Raw genomic sequence first — 23,299 nt, 5'->3', positions numbered from 1 at the left:
TTTATCTCAGTGAATAACTCCACCAGCCATCAATTTGCACAAGCCAGAAATTCAGGAGTTACTTGACCCCACCAAGTCTATCACCATCATATTCAATCCATCACCAAGTCCTTCAGTCTTACCTCCTAAATCTATCTCACATAGGTCAATTTCTCTTTGCCTCCACCACCACACTATTTCATCATCTCCCTCCTAAGCAACTACTACTCCAAACGGTGTCCACTCTGTTCTTTATCAAACACATTCTCCACACTGCACTACTTCATCCAACAAATATTTTTAAGGGGCCTACTTTGTACTATGATAATACTTGGTTGAATAAGACAAATTCCCCATTCTCAAGGAGCTTGTGGAGACAGAAGATAAACATCAGATAGTCATAAGCATAATATGGAGAAGTAAAATAGGGTGCTAAAATAGAGAACAGCTGAACGACTATTCTAAATTGTGTGCTCAAATACATCAATGGGAGTTTCAGAAGGGTTTGAGTTTCAAAGCGGGAAAATAAAAGAAGTCTGTTGGGATGATGGCATCTGCTATCAAGGCTTTTTTGCATGTAAGGAAAAGTGTTTCAAATACTGAGCAAGTACAAAAAGGAAAATAAGTTAAAATGTACCTGAAGGTACAATCTAGGTCTGTTTGTCTCCAAGCACCTCTGCTTAAATACAGCACTTACCACCTACATGAAAGTGTCCTATTTTTGTAACTTTTCTGTATGTCTCTCCCAACAATGCTTACATTCTACGAGAATAGTGGCCATAAATGTCTGGCTCACTCGTCAGTGCCTAAGAAAGTAGGCATGCAAATAAGTATTTGTTGCATTAATGCACAAATTGGTGTGTGAACTAGCAGAGTAAACAGAGAAAATAACTGAGTGGACTTGGAGGTTCGGAAGTTTTCCCAGAGATGTCAAGTTCATTTACTTCAGCTGTAAGGGTTAACCGAGGTATAAAATCCCGGCCAGGTTTCCCAGCTTTCGATCTCCGCACCACCTGCTCTCTTTCAAACTCATCCACATGCGCCCCGCCACAAACCTCCCCAACTCCCCGCTAGGAGGAGTCACACCTCCCGACCCAGAAGCCCTCCCACCCTCTCCTCTATTTCTCCTTCCCTCCGCTCCCCGCCAGGGTTCCGCAATGCTCACCGGGAATAGTAGTCTTCCGGTGTGAGCCTAATAAGTTTTATTCGTTTTTTAGAACTACGCTTCCCAGAGAGCCTCGCGGAAGAAGGAGACTGTATCACCTGACAAGGACTCTGGCGGGGCAATGGCGGCGCCCGTGCTGCGCTGGTCCTGTGTTGGAAAGCGTTGGGGTTTAGCCTGCATTGACGGCGGTTCTCGCCACGGAAGAGGGGCTGCGATTGGGTTCACGTCCAGGAGGAAAAGGGGACAGAGCTCCGTGGCTCAGCAGCCCCTCATCACCGCCCAGAAGTCAAGGAAAGGGTATACTATTTCATACCATTAATACCCATTTAAGCGTGAGGTGGAACTGCGGGACTGGGGAGGTGATGGCCACTACAGCCCCGCTTCAGTCTAGACGTTTTGATGGGGGGCGGGGGAGTAGGGGGGAGTGAGGTTGGGCTATAACTTTCAGCCCTGAAACCTAAATGAAAGCACAAAACCAGCTCTCGTCAGCCCCTCCTCCACACGTAAAACACTCTTCGAATAGGTAGGCATATATGGGGAATTCTCGAGTGTAAAATCGCAGGTCTTTTCTTGAATGTAAAACTACACACACAGAAAAGTGGATTCAGTCACCTTACTAATAGCACAAGTGGTCGGTGGCACCAGAAAGCGGGATCTTATTTAGCTGACATTTATTTAGCGCTACTATGGGACAGCAGTGTTCTTAAAGTAGAAAGGGAGCCTTTACCTACGAGCTCAGGATGGTGGTGGCTTAATGTCTCCGAAAACAATTACTCCGAAAACACCACTGTCTGTGGAGGCGTTTCATGTTGAACGTGTTTCTAGACCTAGGAGGATGCAGTCGATACAAGAGATCTTCCCTCTGATTAGTCTGGCTTATTTTGTTAGATATTCTCTAAACAGCTGTTTATACTTTATAAGACTTACATAGTTTCTTTTTAAATACAGAAACAAGGCACGTGTTTACTAATCACTAGCCTTTGAGATAGTTAAGTTGGCATTATTTTTGCTTTTCTGTTGGAGCAACAGAGGGAAAATGTCCAGAAGCATTCAGCTTCTATTCCTTTCATAAATTAGATCATCTGACTGTATTTTTTTCTCTCATGTAACGAAACTGCAAAAATAGTTTTGAGTGATGTTTTAGTGAATGCAGAATTTCTGATGAGTTTTTCATTTATTTCCTCTCAATTGCCGGCGGTGCTTCCAAACTTTAAAAAGAAGGAATTAATCTTCTCACAGTACTATAGATATAGAACTTCACGTGTTGAAATAATTGGAACAAAACCCAGTACATGTAAACAAAAATCTAGATAATACAGAAAATTGCTTGGGAGAAGAGCAGGATAAGAACAAGGTATAGAGGGAGTGTGTGTAAACAGGCATTGTCCAGGATATATGGTTTCAGAAGGAATAAGCACACTTATACGAACCTAGAGAGACCTGTGTGTTCATACAGACCCAACAGAGTAGGACAGGTTATTATAGGATTTAACAACTTCTTAGATTTGATAGCAATCAAGCATAAACAGAGGAACCTGAAACTATAGGGAATTGAAAGTGATTTGGGGGCAAAAAAAAAAAAAAACAAACCCTCATCTGATGGTTTAATGTTTTCATTTGCCCAAAATCTCAAGAAGAGTATGATTTAGTGATGATCTGTTATATCTGTGTCACTCTGACCATTTTACTTGCAAGCCATTGTTATGGTTCAAAACATGATAGAGAATTTCCCTTCCTTTTTAAATAAGTATACAGCTATTCACCATTATTTCTCTAGTAATAGAAGCATGATGTTTATGTTAATTCTAAAAATGTTTGCAAGGTAAGCTTTCATTTACTGAGTTATTAATTGATAAAGGACAGTTAATCTAGAAAATACTGCTTTTCACTGGAGTCAACCAAGCAGACGTCATCTGATAGCCATTTCTAAATTGTTTCAAGATGCCATATTTTTCCTTCATCACCTTCCTCTTTGTACAGTGAACTCTTCCTATGTACCGTGTTGTAAATGAATTTTATTTTGCTGGTCTTGTAGATGTTCATCATGAATTGCTTTTGATTCAGTCATTGATACAATATGACATATTTTTAAATGTAAGAATCTAAAATCTGTTTTAAGTTAAAAACACAAATAGCAAATTACCATGTGTGGTTTGGGGTCGTAGAAATTCATGCATAGTGATGGATCTAACTACTTCTTAATGATTCTTTCTTTCTCTTTAGCGAACACGAGTGGGCAGCTGTGGTAGGTTTGGAAATTCATGCCCAGATCTCTTCCAACTCTAAACTCTTCTCTGGATCTCAGGTCCACTTTGCAGCACCTCCAAATTCTTTGGTATCTTTTTTTGATGCATCTCTGCCTGGAACTCTGCCGGTAAGGTTTTTATTTAATCATATTTTCATTAAAAAATGTTTCTCTTTTATTGGACGTAGATATTGGTTTCCTTGTTTTCACAGCTTGGCACAACTCTTAGAAAGTACTTTTTTAGGGAATTTAGGGAAGTAGGATGAACTAAATGTCTTCTAAAGACCCATCTCTGTAATTCTGTTTCTAAGCCTAAATGTCATCTGTTTGTTCATACATGTATTCACTCATTTCACACACATTTTAAAATGTCTACAAAATACCAGACACTGTGCCATGAGCTAGAACATGAAGATGAGTGACAATCTTTGCCTTTGAGGGGTTTAAAAACTAGGTAGGGAGAAGTGTCTTATAAAAGTGTCTACTTATAAACAAGTAGGGTACTGTGTGATTACACCTGTGAAGGTGATATGTAAGCATGGTTTTGGAATCCAGAGGAGGGACACCTACTTCTGTAAGAGAAGGATTATTGTGAGAAATTGAGGTATGAGTACGATTGGAAAACTTGTTGGAAGAGGTGGTGTCTGAGTTATCTGTGAAGACAGAGAGGAGTTAGGCAGATAAATGAAGGAGGAGGAGGAGTCTAGCCACAGGAAACAGCATATGACGCATGATGTTACAGTGTCAGATCAATAATGATTGTGATTATTGAAAACTAAGTGGTCAGTAATGGAGAGAAAAAGTCAACCACAGTAGGCATTGAGTTAACTATTCATTTATCTGCTCATTTTCACTTAAACCCAAGGAATGACTAGGTCCGTTGTACTCATGAGCAAGATTGCTATCATATAATTTCATATGGTTGGCTGGATTTTGAAGAAGAGGATGGAAGGAACAATGTGAATATTTGAGGTGATAAATAAACCATAGTCTGTCCAGGACATATAGCATTGACTGGGTGTGGGATTTCCTGCCATCCTTGGAGGGAATGTGTATAGATGGTGGTGATCAGGAGGGAGGAGGAGGGACCGTCACGGGGGACTTCCATACTCTCTGACTCTTAAATACAAGGGAAAGCTGGTTGATTTGACCATTGGCAGGCTTGCAGAGGCACATTTACCTTTCTCAGAGTCTCTGCCCAGAGTAGAAGGTTATGGGCAGTGCCTCTGATGTGTCTGCCATACCCAGAGCTTTGGTTATATTGGGGCAGTGTCTCTATCTTGGAACTTTTTCCTTACTTGTGCTTTTTGTTGTGGAGGACTCCCATCCCTGCAAACTCCATCCAGGGTCACCTTTGATTTACTCTTGAGTCTTTCTGGGGGAAAGACAGATAAAGGGGTGTCTGCCCCTCCCTCCCTCTGGCTTAGACTGTCTATCTATGGAGAAATCATTTTTGTTTTCTCCAAAAATGTTTGAGAGAGACAATTTTTCAATTACAAATGTGGGAGTTCTTTTTTGGGCAGAGATGCGGATATAGTAGAAATGGAGTAATATCTACTCAGACAGGTGAAATGGAAAACAATTCATCACAGTACCTCCTTTTTTCCTTCTGAGCTCAAAACATTTTTTTTTCCCCACATGGTAGTTCATTATCAAGAGACTACATGTAACCTCTGAATTCTTTCTAGGTTTTTCCAGCTGAGAATATAGTATCCAGCAAAGTATTTATTATAGTTCACATTTGGAAATAGATCTATTTGCAGATAGGCGTGTTTTCCATAAATAGGCTCTTCGATTGTGGCTAAGTGTGGTCAAATATTAGAGACAGTTCAAAACAACTAAAATGTCAGCATACTTTGAAAGACTTCTTGCTGTATACCAAAGAAGAATGTGCTTGCCCAGTGATAAGCATAGTAGTAAAACAGTGAAGGTGTGTGGGGACATTTGAGCATTGAGAGCTTGACTTATATTAATTACAGTCAAAGTCTAGAAATCAGTTTTGCATGAGCTGGGATTTTTTCTCTTCAGAGCCTACCACACTCATGATTTAAGGAGCCTAAGGGCTTATTCTCTTGACAGAGCTAATCTACCTCTTCTAAAATGTTTCTGTCTTTAAAAGACCTATTTTGGGGTGCCTGGGTGGCTCAGTCGGTTAATCATCTGCTTTTGGCTCAGATCACGATCCCAGAGTCGTAGGATCAAGTCCCACATCGGGCTCCTTGCTCAGCAGGGAGTCTGCTTCTCCCTCTGCCTGCCGTTCCCTCTCTCGCTCTCCCCCTCTGACAAATAAATAAAATCTTTAGAAAAGAAAAAAAAGACCTCTTTTAGTATGTGAGCAAAATTATACCAAAACTACCAGAATAAAACATTGCCATTCCCATAGCACTTCAAAACGCTGTGATTTACGTAAATGTATTGAAACATTTAGACAGTTGCCCTTTTCTAAGCCCTTAGATGGTGTATTGGTGCTATGATATTCTGACTCAGCATTTGGTTGTTTTTGTACAAAAAAATGGTGACCATTTGTCAAATACGCTGATAAGAAGATAGAAAAAGGCAGCCAAAAGAATTTAGGTTATAATGTAAAGTCTTTTTTTGGAGATCATATTCATTTGCTCTGCTGGCCCATTATAATGGGTGTCTTCTGTAGGCATTTGATTCTCCCTCTCTCAGTTGTGTCTTTATTCACTCAGCTGACACTTATTGGGTGCCTACCATGTACTAGCCATCGTACAAGCTCTGACGTGACACACCTTTGAACAAGATAAAAAATAGACATGGGTCTTGTCCTCATGATGCATGGACAAGTAAGTAGGCACTTGCAGTACCTTTTAATGAACATACTGGTGGTGAGAATACAGAATATGTGCTTGAGAAGCACATAGGAGGGCCAGCCAACACAGATAGACAGAATTTGCAAAATTGGCGAAATAAAAGTGAATAGGATACACAAAGACCAGAGGAGAAACAGGACAGGTCTATGAACTGAAGGAAGTTCCATGCATGGTAGCATAGAACTTGAATATGGCATGGCAAGAGGTGAGCCTGGTGTGGCAAGAATAGTCCGTACCATATAATCCCATTTGCAGGGAGGTAGGAAGAGGTGAGGAGAGTACAGGGTCAAGTCCAAAGAAGAGAGTGTTTTGAGAAGGAGGGAGTATAGTGGTCTTGAATGTTACTGAGAGGTCAAGTAAGGTGAGGACCAGGAAGTGGCCGTTGGATTTATCAACAGGAGTATGCTTTGAAAGAACAGCTTCAGTGGAGTGATAGGAGTAGAAAGTAGGTGGTAGTAGATTGAGAAATACAAGGAAGTTGCAGAAGAGGTGAGAGAGTGTGGGCAACTGTTTTAAGAAGGTTGGCTATGAAGGAAGAGAGAATGCAGGAGGTGAAAGGAAACATGGAATCAAGGGGAACATTTTTATTAGTCCTGTTTTCCTTAATATTGGAGAGATTTAAGAAGGCTTAAATACTTATGACTTATAGTCAACAGTAAAATATTATACACTAAAAAAATGTGTAACGAAGGTAGATCTCATGGGAAGTGTTCTTACTGCAATAAAATAAAGTTTTTAAAAATACTGATGAGGAACCAATGAAGAAGGGAGTTAAAGACAGTTAAAGAGGCATGAACGTGTGCATTTTAATCTGTCTCTTGCCACCCCAAAGAAACCCCAAAAATTATAGTAAAAGAATCTAATAGTTATAAAACCTGCATGAGAATGGGAGACCAGAGTGCATGACAGAAGGTAGATGGAGGAGGGCTGACTTAGCAGAGCGGAGCTAACTATAAAGGGACAGAAAGCCTGCAGAAAGAGCCACTAGTGAGAGATGAGATGGCATGCCCTGCATAGCCTCAGAAAGGGTCCAAATATGGGATCCTTAGGTTTTGCAAAGGCCAGGGGGAGGTGGAAACAAGGGGTTAATTCAGAGTCTGGATGAGGAGCAGATAGACTTAAGGTCCTCTCCTTGACCCTCTGCAGCTGCCCCACTCTAATAGGAATCTATAGTTTTGGGAGAAATTCAACTGGTGACACACTCCCCGTGGGAACCCCAGGCAGAGAAAAGGCACTGGTGTCAAACGGTGTCTGCATATAGACTCCAGGGCCTGCCCAGTGCTTTTCTCCACCCTGTTTGAGGAGCTCAGGTGACCTATTATAGCCATTTCTCCTCTTCCTCTCCTCTGCCAAGCAGGAATCTGCAGGAATTTGTTTGGAGATTACATGTCCCTGGAGGGAAGAACTTTAGTTACTGACACTTGGGGGTTGTCTCTATAAAAAAAAAAAAAAAAAAAACTGCCTGGCTACCTGATTGTCCTAGAATGCAGGCCATCAGTCAACAAGCCCTGGATACCTACGTAGAACTTTTAATCAGCATTTTAGTATCTTACTTGAAAATATAAACCAATGGCCAGAAATCACTAGACATTTGAGGAAGTGCTCCAACATAATGGACAGGGCCCAAAATAAAAAGACTAAAAAGAAATAAGAAGTAACAGATAATGCACAGAGTAAAAGAATACTTTAAAAATTAAAAGTTTTTATAAATATCCTCAGATAAGAGAAGGTAGCTGCATCTTTGAGATAAGAACATGGTACTACTTTTTAAAAATAAAGAATCGGAACAAAAAGCTCTCAGAAATTAAAATTATGATAGCAAAAAAAAAAAAAATCCAGGAGAGTTAGAAGATAAAGTCAAGAAAATCTTCCAGAAAGTGTAACACACGTACAGTGAATTGGACAGCAGGGGATAAAATAAGAAAATTAGAGACTTGGTCTAGGACGTACAACATCTGATTCATGGGAGTTCCAGAAGACAGAAGAGAGGAAGCTATCAAACAACACAGATTAATTTCCCAGAACTGAAGGACCTGAATCTCCAAATGGGAAGGGCTTGCCAAGGACCCAGTGCAAGGAATAAAAATAGTCTCACATACGGGCATGTGATCATGAAGTGTAGGAATGCCAGGCATAGAGATAAGATACTGGAACAAAGAAGAAAAGAAAGGTCACATGCAAAGGACAGGGAATCAGAAAGTCATTGGACTTCTTAAAAAGCAGCACTTAAAGCTGGGAGAGAATGAAAGAGTGCCTTAAAAAAAAAATCTTAGAAGGAAAAAAAATCGTTCTAATTTAGAGGTCTGTATCCAGCACTATAAATTAAGTGTGACAGTAGAACAGTGATATTTTCAGATAGTCAAGTTCTCAAAAAATTGGCCTTTCACTATCATCAGAACCTACTGGGGTGATGGAGAGGTTCCAGATTGCCAGCTCTGCAACGGGCCCAGGGAATCTGGTGGGAAAAGAGGATGGACGGCTCCAGAACAGAGCGATTTCAAGAAAAAAAAAAAAAAAGTGTAGTGTAGTGGGAATAGCAGATATCTAATGTTTGTATAGACACAAGAATTTCACATATACACTAGAGTCTTTGAGAATAATAAGCAATAGATAATAAAATATTAAGCAAATGATGAAATGAAGCCCCATCAACTCCAGAAAAACAAAATGTTCAAGAAAGGAAATGTAATCATAGTATACTTAACAGCTCAGCAGAGAAACATATTTACTTAATAATAATAATAGTAGAAGAACCAACTCTGATATAACTAGGATATTGGGAAATAAAAGAACTAAATTCTTATCTATCATTATCAGAAGTTACATTCTGAATTGACATAATGGACCGAAAAAAGTAATGTAAGAATGTGCTCTAGGAACATTTTTGGCCACAGATTAGGGGAGGCGTCTTTCTCCTTTTCAGACCCTAAGTTGGTTGATTGGGGGTTTGGTTTTGTTTTGTTTTTTAATTTTTAAAAATAAGGCAATGAGTGAAAGATTTAGAGCTCTTGAGAGACAGATTATTAGTCAAAAGGGTTTTCAATGAAGTTTTTAAAAATTTTATGTAAAGGTGATATTAAGTAATCATATATTACCTCTACTGTTTTCTCAGCCTTCTACTGGTCAGATATCTTTTTTGTTCCCAAAGTCCAAATAGTGATGTACTCCCCACACCCACCAACCCCCACCTATAACTCCCACCCTTACCATGCTCTTAGGAGGAATAGGCTCCTCCACATTCTAGATTAACCATACCCAAATTCACACATGTGGTGGGGGTACCTGCTTCCTTGGGGGGTGAAGTGACCTACCTACCTACCTACCAGTTTGACTTTTCAGACTTTAATGTTATTTACCTTACCATGGGGTTGCACTTAAGGATGGCATATTTTGTTCTTGAATAGAAATGGAATACAGTAGCAAGTATGGGTAAATTCTTATGAGACAGAGTAATATTAAAAAATATTGTGAAATATCTTATAACTTCTTTAAATTATCTCTTGGGAATGGAATGGGCCACGTCTTGGTGTTCTATGTTCTAAAACAACACTGTGTCATTGGGACAGCTATCGACTCTTGTCTTTTTCCCAGATTAAGGAAGGATTGTCACATGGCAAATGGCCAGCAGCCTTGGCCAGCAGGTGATGGATTTTCCAAAGGTCCCCTGGCACTGCATATTACTTAAAAATAGGAAGATAAATATGACAAGACAGCTCAAAGATCTGAAGATAGTTGCTGCCAGGGAACAGGACTGGCGGGTGAGGGTGGCAGGAACTGCTGGTTTTCATTATAAATTATTTCAAAATACCTGCCTGCAATAAATTGTTAAACAATCAAAAGTTAGCTTTAAAGGAATAACAGAGAAGAGGAAATTACTCATAGAGTCAGGTTCCTGAGAAAACAAGAGGGATCCTCAGGGCACAGGGAGAAAGACAGCTTTCCCTCTGTAATCTCAGGGAAGATATGTCCCTCCAACCCATGGGTAAAGGTGACTTTCTAGGTTGGGTTGTGGAAGGTTGAGGAAGCTCCCGTCTGGTTTTTTTCCTTTCTTAGCAAACACTGTTTCTGACATCTCTCCTTTTTGGAGCTCTTTCTTGCCTGAGTCAATATCCCTTGCATTCTGGGCCTGTGGGTGATGCACTCTCTGAGTTTTTCTGTGCCTCCAATCATTTCTAGCTCTTGAATGATAATACAGAATTCTAAGCTGACAGTTATTTCCCCTCAGCATGCTGCAGACATGATTCCATTGTCTTCAGGCCTGTATTATTGCTGATGAGAAAAGTGTGCATCCTTTGTAAGTAATCTGATTTTTCTCTCTGATAGCTTTAACCAGGACATGTCTAGGTGTGGATTTGTTTTTATGTGTTCTGCTCAGTACTCAGTAGGATTTTTCCACCTGAAGACTCTACCCTAGACTGTGGCAGTCACTCTGTGGGACGAATTCATGGCAGCCTCTACCACGGCCCATTGGGCTTTATTTAAATGAACTGTTTCTATGTGACTGTCACTCAGCTTGGATAGTGCCAACATTCAAGCCCCACACCCAAGTCAGGTACAGGGCCAGAGGCTCTGATTTCTCAAGACTCTCTTTTCGAAAACCTTTGGCTTGAGGCGGGTGGCCTCCTCCCTATCAACTCCTCCGGTGGGTGGCAGAAGAGTTTTTGACTGGACCAGGATTTTGTGGTTCCCAGTTCCCTGCCCCAGTTGTCTCACAGCCTTGACTTTTGTTTCTGGGAGGCTTTATATCGCCAACGTCTGGTGTCCTTTCAGCCTGGTTAATAATAACGATAGTGGTAAAATCAACTAACATTTCCTGAGTGCTTGCTCTGTGGCAGGCACTGTTCTAGGAGCTTTCTTCATATGTGTTGACTTATTTATTTTTTTAAAGATTTTATTTATTTATTTGAGAGAGAGGGAGAGGGAGCGAGAGAGAGAGAGCACCAGTGGGAAAAGAGGGAAGAGGGAGAAGTAGGGAGTAGGGAGCCCAATGTGGGGCTCAATCCCAGGATCCGGGGATCATGACCTGAGCAGAAGGCAGACGCTTAACCGACTGAGCCACTCGGGTGCTCCAGTGTTGACTTATTTTAATCTCGTATTGACTGTATCGGGAAGTTATCATCATCATCCCAGTTGGAAAGTAAGTAGAGGAGCTGGATACAGACCCAGCAGTCTGGCTTCCAGGTTCGTACTCATAACCCTTTTGCCATCCCATCTCTTATGGTTACCCTTGGGTGATACATGGCTTTGAATTCCTCTACTGTCACAGGACCCAGATTTCCTTTCTCGCTTTTGAGCTTGGCTGTGTGTGTGTTTATAAATTTATATGTTTATATAACTGTGTGTATAGATAGAATACTTGTTCTCATCCCCCTTCTCCCTCCTACCCCTAGTGTGTCTGTACCCTCAGCTGTGTATCACTTAGGCTGCTGTTTTGACCAGTGGTTACAACCCCCACATCCCCATTCTGATTGATGACCCTTCTGAATGTTTCTTGGGACCACAGGCATTTTATCTTCTTATTTTACCTTTAGTTTTAGAATTATATGAAATTCCATCATAAATCTTCAGACTGAAAAGGTCATTCAGCCCATTTTCTTGCTTATAGGCAGGATTACAGCTAAACTAAGGACAGCATTCTTTGTTTTTATTAGCAGGGATTCAGCCTCACTCATTATTTTGACCTAGTAAAACTCCTTACTCTGGTATGGAATCTTCCTTAATTTATTACATAATTATAATTAAATAATTATAATAAATGATGTCTATAGAATTTAGACAGAATCTTAGGTTACCTGCTTAGAATTTATTACCAATTTATCAGTGTCATTCTAATTTCTCTACTTATAATACTTTGTACATGAGATATGACATGGGAAGAAAAATAGGAAAGAAAACATTTGTTTGATAATATGTCAAATTTACACATCTCTTTGTTTCATAATTTTCTAATGTTTCCAGTAATGGTGAGATTTCATCAAGTTTGTGTGAAATTTATGCAGGTGCAAACCTGCTTGGTGACACACACACACACACACACACCCTCACTCTCATTATTTGAAATGCTTGTCCCCTCCTGCTGTCAGTCCCTATGCAGGAGAAAGCAAGGAGGACATTGTTACCTCTGCTGACGCCAGCTGGTAGGTTGCTCAGCTATGGCCCGTAGATAACTACTTCTGATAATCAGGCTGCACCACAATTAGGTTAATTAGAAAGTAGTGACTCTGCTCTTGTTGTGCTTGTTTGAAAGCTCTTATCTGTCCATAACACAGAACCCCCTAGTCGCTCTGAATGTCTGTTGTTTCCAGAACTGGGAAAAGGGCCATAATAGCTCTTTTCCCTTATCCTCTTTTCTGGCGATTGGCCTGTCTAAAAAAGCATTTGAGGTTTTACAGTATCAAAGATGTTTGGAGTTGGCTCTGGCAGCTATGGAATGAAAACTGGAACATTGTTTACCACATTCTACAAAACTTTCGTTTATGCACAAGAGTATGTACAGTTGACCTTTGAACAACATAGGGGTTAGAGGCACGCAGTCGAAAATCGACATATAATTTTGACTCCCCAAAAATGTATCTAATAGCCCACTGTTTTGTTTTGTTTTGTTTAAGATTTTACTTATTATTTATTTATTTGAGAGAGAGAGCACAAGCAGGGGAGAGGGGCAGAGGGAGAGGGAGAGAAGCAGACTCCCCGCTGAACAGGGAGCCCAATGTGGGGCTAGATTCCAAGACCCTGGGATCATGACCTGAGCCGAAGGCAGATGCTTCACCGACTGAGCCACCCAGGCGCCCTACTAATAGCCGACTGTTGACCAGAAGCCATACTGATAACATAGCCAATTAACATTTTGTAGGTTATATGTATTATATACTGCATTTTTATAATAAAGCTTCTAGAAAAGAAAACATTAAAAAATTATAAGGAAAAGAAAATACATGTATAATATTCTGTATGTATCAAAAAAAAAAAAATCCATGTATAAGTGGACCTGCACAGTACAAACCTGTGTTGTTCAAGGGTTAACTGTATTACTATTAGTAGCAAGGCGAAGGGGAATGAAGAGGCAGAAAAATATGATGTGAATCTGATGTGATGCCTGCCCTCTGGAAACAAACAATGGAGAGACCATGCTTTATACTAGAGATTCATATTTAAACATGTATGCCAATTGTACCATAAGGGATCTTGCCCCTTAAAGAAATGATAATGTGAATGTTTTGTAAAATGCTTTGAGATTAACTTAATTTTTAAGTTTGTTATGACGTATTTATTTAAAGTTAGCTGTCTGGGGCTCCCGGGTGGCTCAGTTGTTAAGCATCTGCCCTTGGCTCAGGTCATGATCCCAGGATCTTGGGATCAAGCCCCACAACGGGCTCCCTGCTCGGCAGGAAGCCTGCTTCTCCCTCTCCCACTCGCCCTGCTTGTGTTCCCTCTCTTGCTATGTCTCCCTCCATCGAATAAATAAATAAAATCTTAAAAAAAAAATAAAATAAAGTTAGCTGTCAATATCCTAGTTCTCTGAACATAGCAGATACTGGTAATAACTTTTGTTTTGAAGGACCTAATAGATTTAGAAATACTTGACTAGTTCTAGAGAGCATTAGGCTGAAGTGCTTTCTTAACTCTTAATTCTAAATGTAATTATAAAAGTTGTTTGTAACTGAAAACTTCTAAGCGAAATAAAAATTCAAGAACACAGCATTAGGGAAGTGTTTAAATGCATACATTTATAATCAGATCTATATTTACCTCTCTGTAAATTCACACTAGATGATGTTTAGTTTGACTACGAAGACAGAATGTGACATTTTTCTTTAAAATTTTTTTCCATTTCAATGGTTTGCTTTAATGTAATCTGTAGAATTTATAATTACATTGTATTCTCAGACTTTAATCTTGCCAGTCACTCTCCAAGTCACTTTGATGGTTTTCTTTCATTCCTTTGTAAAGTAGGGTGTTCCAGCAGTGAGGAGCTTTGCCCTGTGACCTTTGTTCCTATGAAAGCGGTGTGTCTGTGAGCTCATACACACAAATGTGGAAAGCTTCCCTCTCAGCTCTTAAACTCTTCTGATGGCCCAGGCTTGCCTTCTGATGTCATTAACTGGCTGTCTCCCGTGAATTCAGATGACTCATGATGATAATGGACATACATGGTCAGTAGGCAGCATGACCTCACCTCCCCTCACGTGGGAAACATTTGACTCTTTCCCTGTCATGGATCATTTCCCAACTTTCCATGGATTCTCGAAAGCCTCCCTCTTTCCGACTGTTTTCACCTCCCTCACCTCTGTAGCAGTCTTGCCTGCAGTATTCCCCACATGGAATCTGCCTATATTAACACTTCTACTTTGTATCAATATATATTTGTTTCATACAGTTGACCATTCTTTTATGTATATTGTTATAGGGATTTTTCAAAGATTTTATTTGAGAGGGAGAGAGGGAGAGAGAGAGAGCAAGAGTGCAAGAGCAGGGGGAGGGAGAAGCAGACTCCTGGCTGAGCAGGGAGCCCAACTCGGGGCTTCATCCCAGGACCCTGGGATCATGAGCTGAAGGCAGATGCTTTACTGACTGAGCCACCCAGGTGCCCTGTTTATAGGGATTTTTGTGTTTGATTATAAGTCTCTAAAAAGTAGTTCATGGATTTTTCTTGGGCCACTTGACAGGACTTTGTATACAACATGTATATAACACCCTTAATAAATACTTTCTATATAATTGCATATACTTAAATGCACATACATGAAGAGTCCAAATGAAAGATTGTTCTAGGTGTCTAAAACCCTTTTGATATTTTTTTAACCTCGTTATGGGAATCTTTCTAAGATTTATTTATTTGAGAGAGAGCGTGAGTGTGCATGTGGGAGAGAGGGGCAGAGGGAGAGAGAGTCCTAAGCAGACTCCACGCTAAACAGCAGGGCTCAGCCTCACAACCCTGAGATCACAACCTGAGCCAGAACCAAGAGTCGGATGCTTGACCGACTGCGCCACCCAGGCACCCCTTAAAGTTTATTTTATTTTATTTTTTTGGTAATCTCTACACCCAACGTGGGGCTCAAACTTAGAACCCCGAGATCAAGAGGGAAATCTTTCTAAAATGCATTTTATAGTTTCCAACTTTTACATAGGGTATATTGAACATATAAGCCAACTTTTTCTTGATTACTCAAGGCTATTGGCAACATCAATTATTGCTCAGTGTTGTCACATAATGGAGGCTTCAAGGGCTGTCGAGATGTGTGAAGCTATCTGATCCTACAGTAAATGGCTAAAAATAGCCATTCTTCTTAGGTTTCCTATAACAGGCTTTTTTCTTGTTATTACAGTCATCTACCCCTCACCTTTTTTAAGCTACTGTCAGTATATTTGACTCAAGGAACCCCTTTTTGTTCATTTTCCGCTTCTCAATCATTACTTCCGGTCTGCTCTAGCCCAGAAAGGCCGGTTATCACTTGTTAATGTAAATAACAAGGTTCCACACAGAAACCTGTCCTACAATATAAACTACATGAGTGGTATGAAGTTTGTTAGCTTCTTAAAGTTATAAACAGTATGAGAAAGGAGTGGGAAGAGATCCTGAAAATTACTCAATTTAGTCCTTTTAATTTATACGTGAGAAAACTGCTGTTGTGACTTGCCCACAGTCACACAGTTGCTCAGTGTCCCAGTCAGATTAGAACTCATGCTTAGCTTCCAATCTGTATCCCACCATAACTGGAGTTGCGAGTAGGTGCTGTTATTTTGCAGGTATGCGTATATTTCAAAACATAATAGTATTGACAGATGTAATGTAATGTTTATAGATTTGTGTCCACATGCTGATAGACACACAGAGAGGCATTGACTATTCAGCACTAACACTGATTATATGCACTGTTACAACATCCACTAGGTGAGAGATCTGGGGAGAGAGAAAAGAGGAAAAGAGTGCCAATTCAGAAGAAGAAATTGATGAAAGGAAACCTAACCTAATTAGCCCGACTTTCTCCAGAACTACCATAAAGAGAGCAGCCCTAACTGTGGGCAGTTTTCAGCTTTACATATCGCTATGCAAATAGTGATTATAATGGCACATTCTTTTAGGATCTTTGCTGTATGTTTCATCCAGGAAAATTTTCTCTACACTTTCTCCTGGTTTACAAATTCTCTGTTATGTCTACTCGGCTCTTTAACATAACCATTGAGCTTTTTTATTTCACTGAGAGTATCTTCCATTTATAGAAATTCTGTTTTTCTCCTTTAAATGTCTCCTGTCTTTTTGAAAGTATCTTATTCCCTTTTTATGTGTTCAGTTCTTTATTTTTTTAGTAATTTTAAATCTACTTATTTTATAGTCTGTGTTCAGTAATTCCGTTACCTGAAGTTTTTGGGCTGTCTTGTTCTGCTTTTGGTGTGTCTGCTGATTCTGGCTAAGTGATCTTCTTGTGTATTTTGTAACTTTGGATTATGAAGTCATGTTTGACAGGGCTTTATTAATGGGAATCTTGTGGCTGGATTGAGAACCAGTGTCTCCAAAGAGCTTTTTACATTGGCTTTTGCCAGGTGCTGCAGGTATAAGCCATTTTTCATGTTTATCTCTTAGCTTGGGGGCTCCTAGACCATGGAGTTAGTAAATTTCTCCCTGCCTGAGAGTAAACTTGTGATTAATTCTTAGGGAAAACTTTTGTGTTTTGTTTTAACACAAAGTCTGGGCTGAGACTTTACTAAGATAGAAACCTTATAGGAAGGAATAGAGGTTGTAACCGTGGAGCTAGGGCTGTGCCCAAGGCTGTGAATGTGAGTGACTCAGAATGGGGCAGGAAAGGCATCTTTGTACCTCTTTCTGGCTTCCTTTCTTCTGCCACCAAGATGTCTCTGCTGTCTGATTGCAGTTCTTTATACCAGTTAAGGCTGAGATCTGTACACATCCAAGCTCATATTGTCTGTCTCTGTCACAGACACAGATCAAGTGATTGAGCTCTTTCAAAATTTCCCCTTAGTTGTGCAAGAATGCACATTCTCACACATTGCCTTTATTTTTTTAATTGAAGTATAGATGATATACAATATTAGTTTCAGGTGTACGAGAGTGATTTGATGTTTCTATACATTATGAAATGATCACCACAATAAGTATAATTACCATCTGTCACCATACAAAATTATTACAATATTATTGACTATATACCCTATGCTGTACTTTACCTCTCGTGACTTATTCATTTTAAAACTGAAAGTTTGTGTCTCTTAATCCCCTTTGTCTATTTCACCCATCCCCCCGTCGCAACCACCATTTTGTTCTCTGTATCTATGACTGTTTTGTTTATTCATTTGTTTTGTTTTTTAGTTTCCACATGTAAGTGAAATCATACTGTATTTGTCTTTCTCAGTCTTTACCTACCATAATACCTTCTAGGTCTATCCATGAAATGGTAAAATTTCATTCTTTTTTATGACTAATTTTCCATTGGGTATATATACACCACTTCTTTATCCATTCATCAGTTGATGGACAGTTACATTGCTTCCCTATCTTGGCTATCATAAATAATGCTACAGTGAACATAGAGGTGTATGTATCTTTTCGAATTCATATTTTCCTTTTCTTCAGATAAATACTCAGCAGTGGAATTGTTGGATGGTATGGTAGTTTTATTTTTAATTTTTTGAGGAATCTCCATACTGTTTCCCATAGTGGCTGTACCATCTTATATTCCCACCAACAGTGCACGAGGGTTCTCTTTTCTCCACATCCTCACCAATGCTTGCTTTTTCTTGTCTTCTTTCATATTGGCCATTCTGACAGGTGTGAGGTAGTATCTTATTATGGTTATGATTTACATTTCCCATAAGATTAGTGATGTTGAGCGTCTTGTCTTGTGCCTGTTGGTCATCTGTATATCTTCTTTGGGAAAATGTCTATTCAGGTCCTCTACCTGTTTTTTAATTGGATCGTTTGTGGGTTTTTTGGTGTTTTATGAATTCTTTATATATTTTAGATATTAACCCTTTATCAGATATATCATTTGGAAATCTTCTCCCATTCAATAGCTTACCTTTTCATTTGTTGATGATTACCTTCACCAACACAAAAGCTTTTTAGTTTGATGTAGTTCCATGCACCTGAGAAGATAGATCCAAATATATATACAGCTAAGACCAATGTCCAGGAATTTACTGTTTATGTTTTCTTTTAAGAGTTTTATGGTTTCAGGTCTTACACTTAGGTCTTTAATCCATTTGAATTTCTTTTTATATATGGTGTACAAGTGGTCCAGTTTCATCTTTTCCATGAAGTTGTCCTATTTTCCCATCACCATTTATTATAGAGACTGTCTTTTCCCCCATTGTATATAATTGTCTCCTTTGTCATGGATTAATGGACCATATAAGAATGGGTTTATTTCTGGGCCCTCTATTCTGTTCCAGTAATCTGTTTTTATGCCAATACTATATTGTTTAGATTACGGCAATTTTGAAGTATAGTTTAAAATCTGGGAGCATGATACCTCCAGCTTTGTTACTCTTTTTCAAGATTGCTTCGGCTATTTGGAGTCCTTTGTGGTTCCATACAAATATTAGGATTATTTCTTCTAGGTGTGTGAAAAATGCTGTTGATATTTTGATAGAGATTGCATTGAATCTGTAGATTGCTTTGGGTAGTATGGACATTTTAACAATATTAACTCCCAGTCCATGAGCATGGTGTATCTTTCCATTTATTTGTGTCATCTTCAACATCTTTCATCAGTGTCTTAATAGTTTTCGGAGTACAGATCTTTCCTTGGGTACATTTATTCCTAGGTATGTTTTGTTTGTTTGTTTGTTTTGATGCAATTGTAAATGGGATAGTTTTCTTATATTTTCTTTCTGGTATTTCATTATTACAAAAACACAACCAGTTTCTCTATATTAATTTAGTATCCTGCAACTGAATTTGTTTTCTAATAGTTTTTTGGTGGAGTCTTTAGGGTCTTCTATATATAGTATCCTGTCATCTACAAATAGTGACAGCTTTACTTCTTCCTTACCAACTTGGATGCCTTTTATTTCTTTTCTTGTCCAGTTGCTATGACTAGGACTTCTAGTACTGTGTTGAATAAAAGTGGCAAGAGTGGGCATTCTTGTTTGTTCCTGATCTTAGGGGAAAAGCTTTTAGCTTTTCACTATTGAGTATGATGTTAGCTGTGGGTTTGTCCTATATAGCCTTTATTACGTTGAAGTACATTCCCTCTATACCCATTTTGTTGTGAGTTTTTATCATAAATGGATGTTGAATTTTGTCAAATACTTTTTTTTTAAACACTTGTGACATTAAGAATTTATTTAGGTTGTAGTATTTTCACATTATTTTGTTTTTAATCATTTGCATTGTTCTGAGGAACACATTTAAACATTTTTTTAAAGACATGAAATAATGTAGTTTTGTTTTTTTTTTTAAGTACAACCACAACCATAAAGTAGAGGAACTTAAGAAGACGAAGACCAAATCTGCTTCATACACAAGATGGGGCAATCTAATACACAACGCAACATGAATCTTCCCAAACAAGTTTGCTAAGAAATAGCTCCCATGTTTAGTGTTACAAATAAAACAATCTTCTCATTTAGAAAAATCAAGACATCATTTGATTAATAAAGCCTTTTCTTCCCCCAGTTTTACACTTGCTTGTCTTCATTTAGAAACAGTAAATTCAGGAGAAAAGAACAAGTTTTGTTATGGTATAAAAATCTTAGGAACAACAAATTACAAATATTCAGTTTTTTAACAAACAAAAATGTTTGCCTTCCCAAAATGTAAACATCCAGTAAATAAAACAAACATAATACTCCAGGTATAGAAACACCAGTAATTCGCTTATGAAAGAGGTGTATTTGGTGGTAACATTTTTGTTTAATATAAAAGCACTTTACCAAAAGAGTCTGGCCATTATTATCTAAAGTCTTCCCTCTCACCCAGTTTCCTTATCTGAGTAGAAACTCATAATTTCTATAGAATTTTGGTTATAGGACCAGGCCAAGGAAAGGTCTGAAATATCTAAGAGTCATTTGTCTGGAGAAAAGTGTTTTCTTGAGACTTGGAGGCAGCTAGTTATTCATCACTTTGTGCTTAAAAGCATTCCTCAGTGAAGTTCTTCCTTATAGCCTTTAGAATAAAGCACAGGATCTGGGCTCCCGGAAGGGGTTGCTTCCAGCTGGAACACCTACCAGCAAGGCATCCTTGCAGGCATTCTGCAGGCAGTACTGTTGAAGCTCTGCAGCTGCCTGCGAGACCTTGATCCTCTCCACGCCGGCCTCCAGCTCGAGCTGCTCCACCAGGCGCTGCAGGGGGTTCACGCTGGCCCCAGAAGACATGGCGGCGGCGCTGGGCTCCGAAGGCCATCAAATACTTTTTCTGTTTTTTTGAAATGATCATACGATTATTGTCCTTCATTTTGTTAATGTGGTATATATCATGTTGATTATTTTTGTAGATATTAAACCATCCTTATATCCTTGGAATAAATCACATTTCATTGTGGTGTATGACCATTAAATATATCATTGAATTTGGTTTGCTAACATTTTGTTGAGAATTTTTGAATCTATGTTCAGGAAGGATATCGTCTTTTAATCTTTTTTTTTTTGGTAGTGTCTTTGTCTGGATTTAGTACTAGGTAATCCTGGACTCTTAAAATGAATTTGGAAGCATTCCTTCCTCTTCAACTTTTTGGAATAGTTTGAAAAGGATAAGTGTTAACTTCTTTAAATGTTCGTTAGAGTTCACCCATGAAGCCGTCTGGTCCTGGACTTTGTTTGTTGGGAGTTTTTTGATTGCTGATTCAATATCATTATTTATAATTGGCCTGTTCAGATGTTCTGTTTCATCCTGATTCAGTCTTAGAAGGTTGTATGTTTCTAGGAATTTATCCACTTCCTATAGGTTGTTCAATCTGTAGGCATATAATTGTAGTAGTCTGTTATAATCCTTTGTATTTCTGTGATATAAATTGTAACCTCTCTTTCATTTCTGATTTTATTTGAGTCCTTTTTTTTCTTTTCTGGATAAGTTTCACTAAAGGTTTATTAATTTTTTTTATCTTTTCAAAGAACCAGCTTTTAGTTTTATTGAAGTTTTCTGCTATTTTATTTTTAGTCTCTATTGCTTCTGTTTCCATTCTGATCTTTATTATTTCCTTCCTTCTACTAACTTTGGGCTTTGTTCTTTTCTAGTTCCGTGAGGTGTATGGTTAGATTGTTCATTTGAGATTTTTCTGGTTTCTTGAGGTAGGCCTATATATAAGCATCCCTCTTAGAACTTTTGCTTGTGCTGCTTTTCATAAATTTTGGAATGTTGTAATCCCATTTTCATTTGTCTGAAGATTTTTTGTTTGTTTTCCTCTTTAATTTCTTCATTGACCCATTGGTTGTTTAGTAGCATGTTGTTTAGCCTTCACATGTTTGCATTTTTTCCAGTTTTTTTTTTTCTTGAAATTGATTTCTAGTTTTGTACTGTTATGGTTGGAAAAGATGGTTGATATAATTTCAGTCTTCTTAAATTTATTGAGATTTGTTTTGTGGCTTAATGTAATCTAACCTAGAGAATGTTCCACATGCACTGAAAAGAATGTGTATTCTGTTTGTGGGTGGAATGTTCTGTGTGTATCTGGTAAGTCCATCTGATCTAATGTATTGTTTAAGGCCACTGTTTTCTCATGGATTTTCTGCTTGGATGATCTATCCATTGATATAAGTGGGTTGTTAAAGTCCCCTACTGTTACTGTATTACTGACAATTATTCCCTTTATATCTGTTAATGTTTGCCTTATACATAGGCACTTCTATGCTGGATACATATATATTTACAATTGTTACGTTCACTTGTTGGATTGACCCACTTATCATTATGTAATGCCCTTCTTTGTCTTTTCTTACAGTCTTTGTTTTCAAGTCTGTTTTGTCTGGTATAAGTATTACTTTCCCAGCTTTCTTTTTGTTTTCATTTGTATGGAATATCTTTTTCCATCCCTGCATTTTCAGTCTGTATGTTTCTATAGGTCTGAAGTGAGTCTCTTGTAGGCAACATATAAATGAGTCTTGTTTTTTAATTCATTCAGTTATCCTTTGTCTTTTGGTTGGAGTATTTAGTTCATTTACATTTAAAGTAATTATGGATAGGTATGTACTTATTGCCATTATGTTAATTGTTTTCTGTTTGTTTTTGTGGTTCTCTTTGTTCCTTCTTCTCTTGCTCTCTCCCTTTGTAATGACTTTAGTGTTATGTTTGGATTCCTTCCTCTTTATTTTTTGTGTATCTATTATAGGTTTTTGATTTGTGGTTATTATGAGGTTCATATATAACAATCTATGCATTAGCAAGTCTATTTTAGTTGATGGTCACTAAATTCAAACACATGCTGAAAACACTACATTTTTACTCTCTCTCCACCATGTTTTATGCACTTGTCTTTGTATTTTACATCTTTTTGTTTTGTGTATTCCTTAAGTAATTATTGTAGATACAGTTGATTTTACTACTTTTATCTTTTCACCTTCATGCAGCTTTATTTAAGAGGCTGATCCAGCACCTTTACTATGTTTGCTTTTACCAGATATTTTGCTTTCATAATTTTCTTCCTTTTCTTTTATATTTAAAGAATTCCCTGTAAAATTTCTTGTAAGGCTAGCTTAGTGGTCATGAACTCCTTTAACTTTTTGTTTGGGAAACTTTTTTATCTCCTTCAATTGTGAATGAAAACCTTGCCGGGTAGAATATTTTAGGTTGTAGGGTTTTTCCTTTCAGCACTTCCAAAGTATCCTGCCACTCTCTTATGACCTGCAAAGTTTCTGTGGAAAAGTCAGCTGATAGTTTTATGGGGGCTCCCTTGTACATAATGAGTTGCTTTTCTCTTGCTGCTTTTAAGATTCTCTCCTTATCTTTATTTTTTTTTTTTTTTAAAGATTTTATTTATTATTTATTTGACAGAGAGAGACACAGCGAGAGAGGGAACACAAGCAGGGGGAGTGGGAGAGGGAGAAGCAGGCTTCCCACCAAGCAGGGAGCCCGATGCGGGGCTCGATCCCAGGACCCTGGGATCATGACCTGAGCCAAAGGCC

At 38.5% G+C, this 23,299-nt stretch overlaps 2 protein-coding genes across 3 annotated transcripts in view; one reads left to right on the top strand and one right to left on the bottom strand.

Annotated features, from left to right (window-relative positions):
• The first annotated feature begins 1,227 nt into the window (after window positions 1-1,227).
• Window positions 1,228-23,299, top strand: part of GATB (glutamyl-tRNA amidotransferase subunit B) — a 93,901-nt gene continuing 71,829 nt past the window's right edge. For both annotated transcript variants that reach the window (XM_032412991.1, XM_032412992.1), the window contains exons 1-2: window positions 1,228-1,441; window positions 3,368-3,518. In XM_032412991.1, the coding sequence (XP_032268882.1) occupies window positions 1,266-1,441; window positions 3,368-3,518 (327 nt within the window). In that variant the 5' untranslated portion in view covers window positions 1,228-1,265. The remainder of the gene's footprint in view (window positions 1,442-3,367; window positions 3,519-23,299) is intronic.
• Window positions 19,540-20,880, bottom strand: LOC116637533 (guanine nucleotide-binding protein G(I)/G(S)/G(O) subunit gamma-10-like). Its single transcript, XM_032412993.1, has one exon. It carries the CDS (start codon window positions 20,555-20,557, stop codon window positions 20,351-20,353), a length of 207 nt encoding a protein of 68 aa, XP_032268884.1. The 5' UTR covers window positions 20,558-20,880; the 3' UTR covers window positions 19,540-20,350.

Source organism: Phoca vitulina, unplaced genomic scaffold, assembly GCF_004348235.1.
Source record: "Phoca vitulina isolate PV1807 unplaced genomic scaffold, GSC_HSeal_1.0 scaffold14, whole genome shotgun sequence".
Lineage (NCBI taxonomy): Eukaryota > Metazoa > Chordata > Mammalia > Carnivora > Phocidae > Phoca > Phoca vitulina.
Note: the sequence above shows the minus strand (reverse complement) of the source record. Positions and strands in the feature narration are given on the sequence as shown.

Excerpts from the sequence above, each read along its gene's own strand:
- LOC116637533 (XM_032412993.1), bottom strand. The coding sequence starts at position 20,557 with ATGTCTTCTGGGGCCAGCGTGAACCCCCTGCAGCGCCTGGTGGAGCAG.